The sequence below is a fragment of the Podarcis filfolensis genome (genome assembly GCF_964270895.1).
Source record: "Podarcis filfolensis genome assembly, chromosome: 9".
NCBI lineage: Eukaryota > Metazoa > Chordata > Lepidosauria > Squamata > Lacertidae > Podarcis > Podarcis filfolensis.
This window is the reverse complement of record NC_139610.1, coordinates 48,985,718-48,997,995: the sequence shown is the minus strand read 5'-3', so window position 1 is coordinate 48,997,995 and position 12,278 is coordinate 48,985,718. Positions and strand designations below refer to the sequence as shown.

Sequence of the window (12,278 nt, the reverse complement as noted above, 5' to 3'; positions counted from 1 at the left end):
TTGTTCTTAAGCTTTGGTGGGGTGGCTGTTCTTAGAGAAATACAAAAGAGTTTCTGCAAAAAGTATTTTTCTATTGCTATGAAAAGCCAATCATTTCAATACATGTGGACGTACAGTGGTGCCCCTCAAGACGAATGCCTCGCAAGACGAAAAACCCGCTAGACGAAAGGGTTTTCCGTTTTGGAGGTGCTTCGCAAAACGAATTTCCTATGGGCTTGCTTCGCAAGATGAAAATGTCTTGCGAATTCTTGCGGGGGTTTTTTCCTCCCCCCCCCCTTTTCCCAAGCCGCTAAGCCGCTTATCAGCTGAGCCGCTAAGCCGCTTAACAGCTGATCCGCTAAGCCGCTTAACAGCTGATCGCTAAGCCGCTTATCAGCTGATCCCGTAAGCCGCTTAACAGCTGATCCGCTAAGCCGCTTAACAGCTGATCGCTAAGCCGCTTATCAGCTGATCCGCTAAGCCCGCTAAGCCGCTAATAGCGCTAATCCGCTAATCCGCTAATGGGCTTGCTTCGCAAGACGAAAAAACCGCAAGACGAAGAGACTCGCGGAACGGATTCTTTTTGTCTTGCGAGGCACCACTGTGCATTAAAGATGCAGTTTTCTGTGTATGCATTTCATAGAGTTCATGGGTGTGTTAGTGTCCTTTCCACTAGTATATGCAAAATCTTTCCTAGCTGATTTTTACAATTTTTTTAAAGAACAAATGAGATATATAGCTGCTATTATCAACAGTTTGTGTTACACAGCCCAAAGTGCCTATGTCTTTTTGTGCTAAGCTGAAATATGCAGGCACTAGTAAGAACAACTTAGGGTGCTTCAAAACAAGTGAAAACTGCTATGTTGTTCCTTATGGTTTCAGGAAATGTAGATGAAGAACCCTCATCAGTTACTGGTCGTAAAGATTCATTGAGCATCAATCTGGAGTTTGTAAAAGTTAGCCTTTCAAGAATAAGGCGTTCAGGAGGTGCTACCTTTTTTGAGAGCATGTCTGCAAGCAAATCTGCAAGCAAAATGGATACTACATTAATAAACATATCTGGTATTTATCAATCTTGTTTAATGTTGGACTTAGGCCACCATGCAGCATGGTTGTATATGCTCCATTGCATTTATGGGTGTAACAGTAATTAGCATTTCTTACGTGTTTTATTATTGTAAATCATTTTGGGATGCCTCTGGTTGTGTGAAGCAATATGTAAATATACTGTGTAAATATAATTAGCTAAACTTACTTAAAAAGGAGGAAAGCACTTCGGAGCATATTGTTGCACATCCAGTTTTATACTTACTTTTTTAATTCTTTTGTTAGCTGTGTGTGATATAGGATCTGCTTCCTTTAAATATGACATGAGGAGACTAAGTGAGATTTTAGCATTTCCAAGAGCCTGGTACAGGAGGAGTATTGCAAGACGCCTCTTTCTCGGGGACCAAACAATAAATCTCCCAGGTAAGTGATTAAATAAATCCAGATTACAATGTAGAGAATTTTTAGCTGTTGTACTTTGCTCATTTTATTATTCATTCATTCATTCATTTGCTGTATTTCAACAGTATGATTAGTTAATATTGTGAACATTTTTTGTGCTGGAGTCTGTGATGCAAGTAAACAGCGAAGGTGTGTTTAATATATGTATGATTTGTCTTGGCCTTGAATCTGAACTTTTTAAAAAACAGGGTTCACTCCTAAGCTTATATCCAAGTATGCTGTCCTGCTTGCACAACATACTTTCATTTGTACTAATGGGGCTTTCTCTCTTCCCTTTTCTACCCCATCACACATACCCAAGATCTGCCCTGGGAGGTTGGGGGACCCTCTAGAGCAGGTTTGCGTGGTGGGGAGTGACTTCTGTGCACACACTCTGGTGCACTATTGGATCCCACCCTTAGTAATTCATTAATTTCTGTATCTTGCAACCGTGACAAATTTGATATAGGATGGGCTGATAAAAAACAAGGTCACACTGGAGAAACGCACGCTTTGACAATCTGATAACATTTGCTTTTGGCTAATAATAACCTGCCATTCAGTGCAAAGAATGGTAATGTAAGCTTTATAGTGGTACCTCGGGTTAAGTACTTAATTCGTTCCGGAGGTCCGTTCTTAACCTGAAACTGTTCTTAACCTGAAGCACCACTTTAGCTAATGGGCCCTCCTGCTGCTGCCACGCCGCCAGAGCACGATTTCTGTTCTCATCCTGAAGCAAAGTTCTTAACCTGAGGTACTATTTCTGGGTTAGCGGAGTCTGCAACCTGAAGCGTATGTAACCCGAGGTACCACTGTATTTTATTTCTCAGTAGCATCTGGCCCCGGGACACCAGATTCTATTGAAGGAGTAAACCAGCACATGTCTCCTGAATCATCGCGAAAAGCATACTGTAGAACCTGGGAGCAGCCAAGCCAGTCTGCCTCATTTACACACATGGCTCAGTCTCCTAATGTTTTCAATGAGCACAGCACAAACAGCAATATGTCACCTGGAACAGCAGCACATAACTTAAAATCTCCAGCTGTTTCAAGATCCAGGAGTGTGTCAGACTCTTCAGTTCCCCAGAGAGGTACGAATATCATTCTTTCCTTTTACTGCTTTATTTTGCATGCTACTGTGTCATGCCCTATATCATTTAGATTTATAGCGATTGTAATCTTAGCATGCAAGAATTTAATCAGCTCTGACAACCATCATGTCACTATTATCAGCCACTGGGAGATGATGTCATGTTAGCCGTTCCTTTGAAGCCAAATTTGGAAATTGATTCAAGTCGTGTGGACTATTTCTGCATGACAACTCTTTGATTTTAGCCACTGCTGACGTTGGTGTAGAGATGCTAAACAAGATCATACAAATATATAATGGTAAGAAGTTTTTCCCCCGTGAAATCATCACCGCTACTGAAACATTTTCTAACAAAATTCACACAGTAGTGGAAACAAATTGTATCTAAAACTGGCATGTCATTATTACTTTTTAATATGAAATTTACAAAGTCTGGTGATGTTTTATTCTAGATACTGTCTCAAAAACATCAACTCCATTTAATAAATCAAACAAAGTTGGAAGTCAGCAAGTGACACCATGGGAAACGCTGGTTGTGTTTGTTATGAATTTGAAGCAATTAAATGTCCAAATGAACATGAGCAATGTAATGGGAAATACTACGTAAGTAAATTTCTGAGTCCTGTAATCAAAATAAATCTTTCAAATATGTGTGTATGTCTGTGTGACCTTTTCTTCTAGTAGTCTAAGTGAGATGCTTGACAGGGAGAGTAAGAGATCAATCAAAACAGAATGTATATAAAGAATGGAGAATATTTAAGGAATATCTAACAAAATTATTGTAAGAATAAGAATCTCCTGGCAGAACTAGAGCGATTCTTGTAAATAAAAGGTGGAAATGATATTATGTTTGGACGTACAAAAATAATTAATTTGAGACTGTGCATTATAAAGGAAAGAATAGATATAGTAAATGAAAATATTTGGAAGTCTTTTTTAGCTAATTTACAGTAATGTTTTTGTTCTTTTTTGTGAGTTTGTAAATATATGGCATTTACATATAAGAAATGTATAGTATTATTTTTTTCTCTCTCTTCCTATATTCTTTCTTTTTTTATTTTATTTTTTGTGTGTCTGTATTAAATGTTGTTGCATTTTGAAGGGGGAAAAAGATTTTTCTCTAATTAAACATGTTAACCTTGTCAGTAAAAAAAAAGAAAAAAGGGAAACATTTCTCTCATCTAGATCCATAAATATAGTTCCTTTCTAAAATTTAAATTTTGGCGCTCGGCTTTCCTTGTTTTTTGTTATGCCCATGTATGATTTAAAAAAGGAACGTTTTCCATAATACTTAAATTACTTGTAAAGTTTTAAATGCTTTTCCCAACTTTTATTTTTGACATATGAGAGGCAGAGATGGCATACAATGTATTTTTCTCATTTTTGTCCCTGTTTTAGGTGGACTACTAGTGGTTTGAAAAGCCAGGGCCGTTTATCTGTGGGCAGTAATAGAGATCGGGAAATCAGCATGTCAGTCGGTCTTGGCAGGTCACATTTGGATTCTAGAGGTGGAGTGGTTGGTGGTACCATAGATGTTAATGCCTTGGAGATGGTGGGTAAGTTGGAATGTCAGTGTGTGTGTCTGTATGTGTGCATGCACACAATACGTCAATCATTTTTATTGTTACATATACTTTTCCTTGGCAGAGAAAGGCTATAATCCAGCCTCAGTGAAACCATAGAAGTATGGATTTTAATGTGTTGTTAAAACCTCTCTCGTTCAAGTTACTGGGCCTAAGAAATGCACAACTTTGGCTAGATTGTGTCCCGTTTTTGCCCGGCAGTTCCTAGCTTCCGCTGTGCTGTTCAAATCTTGAGCTGAATTCTGTGGCACATTTCAGTTCTTAATAGCAGGAAACTGTCAGTTGCCCATGCTCACTAGAAAGTTTGCTGAAAGTAGAGAGCAGGTGTGCTACAGAAAAGCAGCTGTCTCAGGCAGTCCAATTCTCATGTTGCAAGTGATCCACTCTCCTACTGTCATCCGGAGCTGGGAGAGACCTCAAATCTTATGACATGGATTGGGCTGTGTATTGGCAAACTATGGGAGAGAGGCAAGCCAGATACTATCTTGTTCCCATATAATGCAAATGTTGTTTTTTTAGCTCATATTTCAGAACATCCCAATCAGCAGCCAAATCACAAAATTCAGATTACCATGGGTTCTACTGAGGCACGGGTTGATTACATGGGGTCCAGCATCCTAATGGGCATTTTCAGTAACGCAGACCTTAAACTGCAGGATGAATGGAAAGTTAATCTCTACAATACTTTTGAATCCAGTATTACTGATAAAAGGTAAGGTTTCTTGCCATATCTAATGGTGTACATTTCTGCTCATGTGGCTTCTAATCAAAGCTATTTTTAAAAATTGCCTTCTTAAGCTGTTATCCCATTTCTACTGTAGTTGCTACATTTAAACACATAGACTATCCTCCCATTATAACCAAGTAAAACAATATGAATTCACAAGGGATATTATCTCATTTCAATGTTTCAGTGAGATATTTGTCCATGGAGATTTGAAGTGGGATATTTTTCAAGTAATGATTTCCCGATCAACCACACCTGACCTCATCAAAATAGGAATGAAGCTCCAAGAATTCTTTACTCAGCAGTTTGATACCAGCAAGAGAGCTTTGTCTACATGGGGACCTGTTCCTTATCTTCCCCCAAAGAGTGTGGTCCATGTTGCAGAGAAAAGCTCACACCAGCAATGTACGTATTGAAACTGCTTTAGCCCATTTCATAATTAAAAGTTTTATATTCCGATTTCATGAAACGCTTGAACAGTGTTTAATAATTTAAGTAGCGGTGTTAGTACTGCAGGTTCCAAAGTCTCAAAAATGTGATTATAAAATAAAAAGCTAATAAAAATAAAAATAATTTATTATTTATACCCCACCCATCTGCCTGGGTTTTTCCAGCCACTCTGGGCAGCTCCCAACAGAATATTAAAAATAGAATCAAACATTAAAAACTTCCCTAAACAGGGCTGCCTTCAGATGTCTTCTAAAAGTCATGTAGTTGTTTATTTCCTTGACATCTGATGAGAGGGCGTTCCACAGGGTGGGCGCCGCTACCGAGAACGCCTTCTGCCAGATTGGCTTGGAATAATACGAGCTGTTTCCTAAGAATCAGGAAATAGCTCTGCTTGGTGGGGCAGCCCACCCACTAAGTCCCCAGTTCATAGGCTGACACATTTCTCAAGCATCTCCCACCCCACTTAACCTGGCTGCTATTGATAATGTGGTAGCAAGTGGCTGGGCAATCTCTTCCCCCCTGATTTTAGAAGCCCTTGATAAAAACTATACTGCCCAGAGGCTTCTTGCATATCAGCTTGCCGGGTGCAAGTAGTCCTGGGATAATATAGTTTAACAAAAGGCTATTAATTCGGGGCTTGTTGGGACAGTGGAGGGAAGTTGAATTATTTGACTTGCATTAAAATACAAAGCAGAGGAAAATTTACAGGTTGTAATGCTCACCTTGTATTAGATGTGAGTATCATGAGCCTACAGACCTTGTATCTCCAAGCCCGGAAATGTGTATCTCAAAAACATCTCTATTTTTAAATGTGTGTGTTAAAAAAATATATGTATCCTGCTGTGAGAACCCGCAAGAACTTTGGCATAAGTCCTTTGAGGTGAAAACTCATTTTTCTTTTCTACAAACGGAAGGAGTTTTGAAGCACAAAGTACTTCTAAACATCTAATCTACTTACATCAGCATTGCAAGGCACAAAAGATGAGCAAGCACTTTGCATCAAAAGAGCCATACTACTCAATCAAAATAATACCTTATTTTGGGCAGACTACCCATGTCTTAAGAGAGTGACTTGGTATGCAGAGTACCAGTGTATGAGAAAGTGAAGTGGTATGCAGAGTTGTAAAGTGCGTGCTCATTCTTTATGCCTTCGTTTTTGATGCAAGTGTAGATTAGATGTTTAGAAGTACTTTGTACTTCAAGCTACTTCCTTTTGGGTAAAAGAAAATGGAACTTCACCTCAAAAGACTTTAGTCCATGTTCTTGTGGTTTTTCACATCATGCATTTTTTAAACACCCTCATTTAAAAATGCTATTGAGATTCATATTTTTATTTAGTAGTATAGCTCTTTCTTTGTTTATATATGGGAGTAATCTAAGTTTTATAAATCTACTTAGATAGTTTCAAGAATCTGTTCATACCATTGCTGCTGATCTCTCTGCAATAAATGTACCTTCAGCTTTGGAAGAGCCTGACCTATGTATATATAATTAATGTGTATATTTCTGGATGGGCTCAGAAGTTTTAGATTCCCTAGAGACACACACAGAAAGGCAGAGATTCTGTTAAGTTGGTATTAATGCCACTGTTTATTCTGTATGCTTTTCCCCACAGTACTGGATGCAGCACATCATCGTCATTGGCCAGGAGTTTTAAAGGTGGTGTCAGGGTGCCACATATCCTTATTTCAGATTCCTTTACCGGAAGATGGAATGCAGTTTGGAGGCTCTATGAGCCTGCATGGAAATCACATGACATTGGCATGTTTCCATGGACCTAATTTTCGTTCAAAATCATGGGCTCTGTTTCATCTTGAAGAACCTAACATTGCCTTTTGGACTGAAGCACAAAAAATTTGGCAAGAAGGTATCAAAACTTATTTCTCCTTTCTGTTTATAGATATTTTTTATCCTTTTAAGTTGTAAATTCTACAAGCGCATTAAGTGCATAGATCTGGGCTGGACAACTTCATACTCTGGGCTGACCTCTTGGGCCAAAGCTTGGCTGCATGTGGAATCATCAGACCAAGGAGTTTATAACCCAATGACTACTCAGGAACAGGAGAAGTTTTTTCCATGACTTCTTGAAGCAAGATGAATTGTGGTTGTGGTGTGACAGTCTAGTATTCTATGAAGCTAGTGATTGCATGTCTATATACCGACAAGAGTCTCCAGACAAAGGAAAATACCAAATTAAATCCAGTATCTGATACAATACATGGTGGGAGTTTTTCTCTACTTCCAATTATTGCATACATGCTCTGTAATTATGCAAACTACACTTTTTTTTGTTAAAAATTACATTCAACATGATTAGGCTCTTCAGTAAGCAAATAACCATGTTTTTAAACCACCCCACCCCTCCAGGTTCTAGTGAACATTCTACCTATGTTGTGCAAACACTAGACTTCCATTTGGGTCACAATACTATGGTCACAAAGCCATGTGGAGCCCTGGAAAGCCCAATGGCAACCATCACCAAGATCACAAGGAGGCGCCATGAAAACCCACCACATGGAGTGGCGAGTGTGAAAGAATGGTTCAATTATGTTACAGCCACAAGGAATGAAGGTGAGGCCTTCTATCACATTTCTGCTTGCTGATCTGGTTATTGCTGGTGGAATTGCATGAATTTACAATTCAAAGTGAAAGAAGGTGGGGCAGCAGCATACTAAGCACATAGGACTACAGAGTTCAGCAGAACTATGCTGAATTAATTTCAGTTATAGTATCTGAAATGATCTGTGAGTAGCAGTGATAACAATCCGAAGCCCAGTGAAATCAAAACATAGCTCTACTTCCTTTGTATTTGCAGAGTTGAACCTTCTCCGAAATGTTGATGCAAACAACCCAGAGAACAGCACAACAGTGAAAAGCTCTAGCTTGTTAAGTGGATTCAGAGGAGGCTCCAGTTACAATCATGAGACCGAAACTATCTTTGCATTACCAAGGATGCAGCTGGACTTTAAATCTATTCATGTTCAACAGCCACAGGAACCTTTATTACAAGGTAAAATGCGATGTGTTATACCTTCTGAACTACAAACCTAATTCATACCTTATGAACAGTTAATTGAGTATTATTCAAAATCTGAGATAATCTGGCATAAAAGCATTAAACATATAAACTGTTTTTGTGATGAAGACCATTTAGCAATCTGGTTCAATAGCTGAAAAATTAAATCAGTTCTAACTGTTTAATCCAAAGGAAAGAAGGAAAGAAAGTACAGTGGACCCTCTGGATATGAACCTAATTCGTTCCAGTGGTCCATACGTAACCAAAAAGTCTGCATTTAGAGGCACTGCTTCTGTGCATGCACGTGGTGCAATAGAGCACTTTTGTGCATGCATGCACAGTGAAACCTGGAAGTGTACACTTCTGGGGTTGCCATGTTCGCAACCCAAAAGTTACATTACCCGAAGGTAACATAACCTGAGGGTCCACTGTAGTAAGTCTGCTGTCACTCTGATCCCACAAGCAATGGTATATATACCATTTAATGGGCTTCCTTGACACCAGTTGCACTGCACTAGTGTCCTATTTAGAACTTCTGGTCTGTGGGCCTAATTCGGCTCACTAGAGCTTCTCATTTGACCTGTAAGGCCATTTCACCCCAACTACAGCTACCTGCAGTACACCTGACATCAAACATTGCATCTGGAGTGGGGTTAGGTAAAGGAGGTTTGCTGGCATCACCAGTAAGCTTGATCAGTGGGGCCTGCAAAGCCCTATACAAAACCCTGGGCCAAGATAGCGCTTTGAAAGAGGCTTCTGAAAACCCAAATATCAGAACTTTAGCTTAATTTTCAAAAGTCCCTTTCAAAGCACTGCTTAAAATACCACTTTGAAAATGGATTCTGAAGGCCCCTGTGGGCAAAATAGTCACATGATATAATTGTGGTATCAGGTGACTGGCAGATGGGTGTCTCCACCCCACTTGTCAGATTCAACCTCCGAAGGGCAGGAAAGATAATCTGGTGCACCGGCCAGATCCAGTTCCCACTCCTGGTTTAGAACTTCTGTTTGGAGATGTGGTGTAGAGCAGTAGTTGTAATATCATCTTGAAGCCAGTGTGTGCCTGCCTCGCCAAGGAGAGATGCCAAATGTATCAGTAGGATTTTTATTTTAAGATCACACTGCAAATGATTAGCACTTTTAAAATACTAGCGCATTTTAACATTTGCCATTAAAAAGTTTGCATGCAAATCACCTCTGCCAAAATTATAACATTTTGTTACAGATCCCAGTGCTAAGCCAAAAGTGGAGTGCAGTGTTGTTACAGAATTCACTGATCACATATGTGTAACTATGGATGCTGAGTTGATAATGTTTCTGCATGACCTGGTATCAGCTTATCTTAAAGAAAAGGAGAAAGGTATGTAGATCAATTTCGGGATGATTTGGAAATGATACACTTCACAAATAGTTAATGAAGCCTAGCACATTAAAATGAGCATTTTTTTAACTACAGTTTATTACAGTTAAAATACTATATGTAAACATGCCTTGTAATTATATTGCTTTTATTTTTATATTGTAAACCGCCCTGTGATCTTCAAGTGAAGGGCAATATAGAAATTTAATGAATAGTAATTATAATTAGGAACATCTTTGGTCATTACATTAACAATTCAATCTGCATTTTAAAGAAATCTAATATCTATGCCTTATTGTTTTTACCCTTTTCTAGCCATCTTTCCACCACGTATTTTTTCTAGTCGGCCGGGACAGAAAAGCCCCATCAGTGTACTTGATGAGAGCTCTGCTGAGAAGGGAGCAGAAGAAAGTATTACTTACACTACTGTGGATTGGAGAGAATTTATCTGCAATACATGGCATCTGGAGCCCACACTCAGGTAAATGAGTCATTCTGTTTGCAGTAAAATTGGGAAAATTGAAATATTCCCACCCTTCTAGATTGGTTCTACATAGTGAGAGAGAAGCAAGGGAACTTTACATTGCAGTGTGGAGTGCTTCTGTTTAGTATTGCAGCCACTTCATTCTGTTCCCCATTCCCTAATTTTTTTTCCTCTCCCCTTCTCAGTGGTCATGTTTATTTCATTTGCATGTTCAGTTATTGACAATGCTAACATATGTTAACTTTTAGATTAATCTCCTGGACTGGAAGGAAAATTGACCCAGTAGGTGTTGACTACATTCTTCAGAAGCTAGGCTTCCATCATGCAAGAACTACTATTCCTAAATGGCTTCAGCGTGGGGTCATGGACCCACTGGACAAAGTTCTGTCAGTTCTTATCAAGAAGCTTGGCACTGCACTACAGGATGAGAAAGAAAGAAAAGGAAAAGATAAAGAAGATCACTGAATTAACAGGGCAACTGAAAGAACCCAGCAGTTTTTTGCTACTTTATTTAAAACTTGATTGACGTTGTGAATAACTGTTTACCGTGGTGTACATGATGCCATTTTGTATTCAGTCTAGTACTACATGACCAATGTTTGTGAAGAAAAACTGTAAAGCTGCTGTTTAGCATTCACAATTGTATTATGTGCAATATTTTGCATCTCTAAGCTACAGATTAACTGTGAATTTTCATAACTTTTATTTGCCATAACACTGAAAAAACCCTTTTGGATAATGTGATTCCCTGAATGGCTTTTTCTTGTCAATGTAGATTGTATAAATTCTATATGTATTTAATTTATGGAACCGTGATTGCTATAGTGCTAAATCATTTTAAGTTTGTTATACTTGGAATAAAAATTAATGTCAACACACTGGTCTTTTTATTATTATTTTTTTAAAAAAATGTTATCCTAGGAGTGCTGAGAGTGAGGAAGGCAGGCGAATAATGACAAAACTGTTAACACTAAATTCAGTGTGATCAGCATTTTGGCCAAAGCATTCATGGGATTTGCCTACAGATAGTAGCTTTGAAAAGTTGGCTTTGCTGTGACACCTTCCTAAATAATCATTTACAATGAAGCAAACAAGAACTCAGATGCTACACCCATGGCCTCCTGCAGCTCTAGTACTAAGTCTGGACTTACTGAAGGAACTGAAAGTACATCTCCCTTGAAGTCCAGAGGAATGAGGAGGAGGGAGAATTTGCCACTTAATCCCACCCCCTTGGCCTACAACTCCCATGATCCCTAGCTAGCAGGACCAGTGGTTAGGGATGATGGGAACTGTAGTCTCAAAACATCTGGAGGGCTGAGGTTGAGGAAGCCTGGGGTTGAACCAATCTGGAAGGGTGAGGACCTGCCTCCCCTTGGAGATACAGAAGATTGGCCCAGACAATGAATCCAAGGGGATAGATAACAAATCAGAATACCCTCCCGTGTCATGAACTGGCAGGTCAACGGGGAGGAGGAAGGGGGTCTTTACAAGGGGTGTAGCTGGGACTGGGGAAGCAAGTGCTCTCAGTGTGATGGAGGATGAAGAGGAGATTGGGGTCAGTGCATAGGAACCACAGCTTCTGGACCCATTGCCAAAGGGCCCCCAAACACAGCAGGCTCTGAGGCTTAGGGAGCAGCAGGAAGGACACTCCAGGAGGCTGAGACAGGCAAGAACCACAGCCCAGTTCCCATATGTGGTGGACCTGTAAAAGAATAAAAGTGTATTGGGAAATAATTCAGAATGAACTGAAAAAATGTTTAAAAGTACTTTTTTTTTAAAAAGTACTTTTTGTTGGGGATAATTCAGACGGAAATTCCCAGGTGTCAGAAAAGGTTATTTATGTATGCCACTACTGTGGCCCTTGTTTTGTTAGCCCCAAAATGGAAAACGAGCAAGGTCCCAACTAAAGAAGAATGGCAATTTAAACTGATAGAATATGCGCAACTTGTGGACCTAACATATAGAATAAGAAAACAAGAAGAACACACGCTTAAAGAAGATGTTTATTGAATATATGGAGGGAAATTGTGTACACTTGAAAACATTGGCAGCATTAAGATAAAATCAACAGTGTAAATACGTTTTGATGGATGTAAAAATG

At 39.2% G+C, this 12,278-nt stretch overlaps 1 protein-coding gene across 37 annotated transcripts in view; it reads left to right on the top strand.

The window, feature by feature from the left end:
* BLTP1 (bridge-like lipid transfer protein family member 1) overlaps nucleotides 1-11,053 on the top strand; it is a 103,191-nt gene extending 92,138 nt beyond the window's left edge. For 20 of the 37 annotated variants that reach the window (XM_083631472.1, XM_083631461.1, XM_083631448.1 and 17 more), the window contains 13 exons: nucleotides 862-1,041; nucleotides 1,312-1,449; nucleotides 2,298-2,558; nucleotides 3,010-3,160; nucleotides 3,956-4,113; nucleotides 4,660-4,852; nucleotides 5,055-5,272; nucleotides 6,933-7,184; nucleotides 7,685-7,888; nucleotides 8,133-8,327; nucleotides 9,559-9,693; nucleotides 10,009-10,174; nucleotides 10,426-11,053. In XM_083631472.1, coding sequence (XP_083487598.1) covers nucleotides 862-1,041; nucleotides 1,312-1,449; nucleotides 2,298-2,558; nucleotides 3,010-3,160; nucleotides 3,956-4,113; nucleotides 4,660-4,852; nucleotides 5,055-5,272; nucleotides 6,933-7,184; nucleotides 7,685-7,888; nucleotides 8,133-8,327; nucleotides 9,559-9,693; nucleotides 10,009-10,174; nucleotides 10,426-10,642 — 2,468 coding nt within the window. In that variant the 3' untranslated portion in view covers nucleotides 10,643-11,053. The remainder of the gene's footprint in view (nucleotides 1-861; nucleotides 1,042-1,311; nucleotides 1,450-2,297; nucleotides 2,559-3,009; nucleotides 3,161-3,955; nucleotides 4,114-4,659; nucleotides 4,853-5,054; nucleotides 5,273-6,932; nucleotides 7,185-7,684; nucleotides 7,889-8,132; nucleotides 8,328-9,558; nucleotides 9,694-10,008; nucleotides 10,175-10,425) is intronic. The other 17 variants (XM_083631471.1, XM_083631463.1, XM_083631444.1 and 14 more) reach the window with 1 other exon arrangement.
* The last annotated feature ends 1,225 nt before the right edge of the window (nucleotides 11,054-12,278 follow it).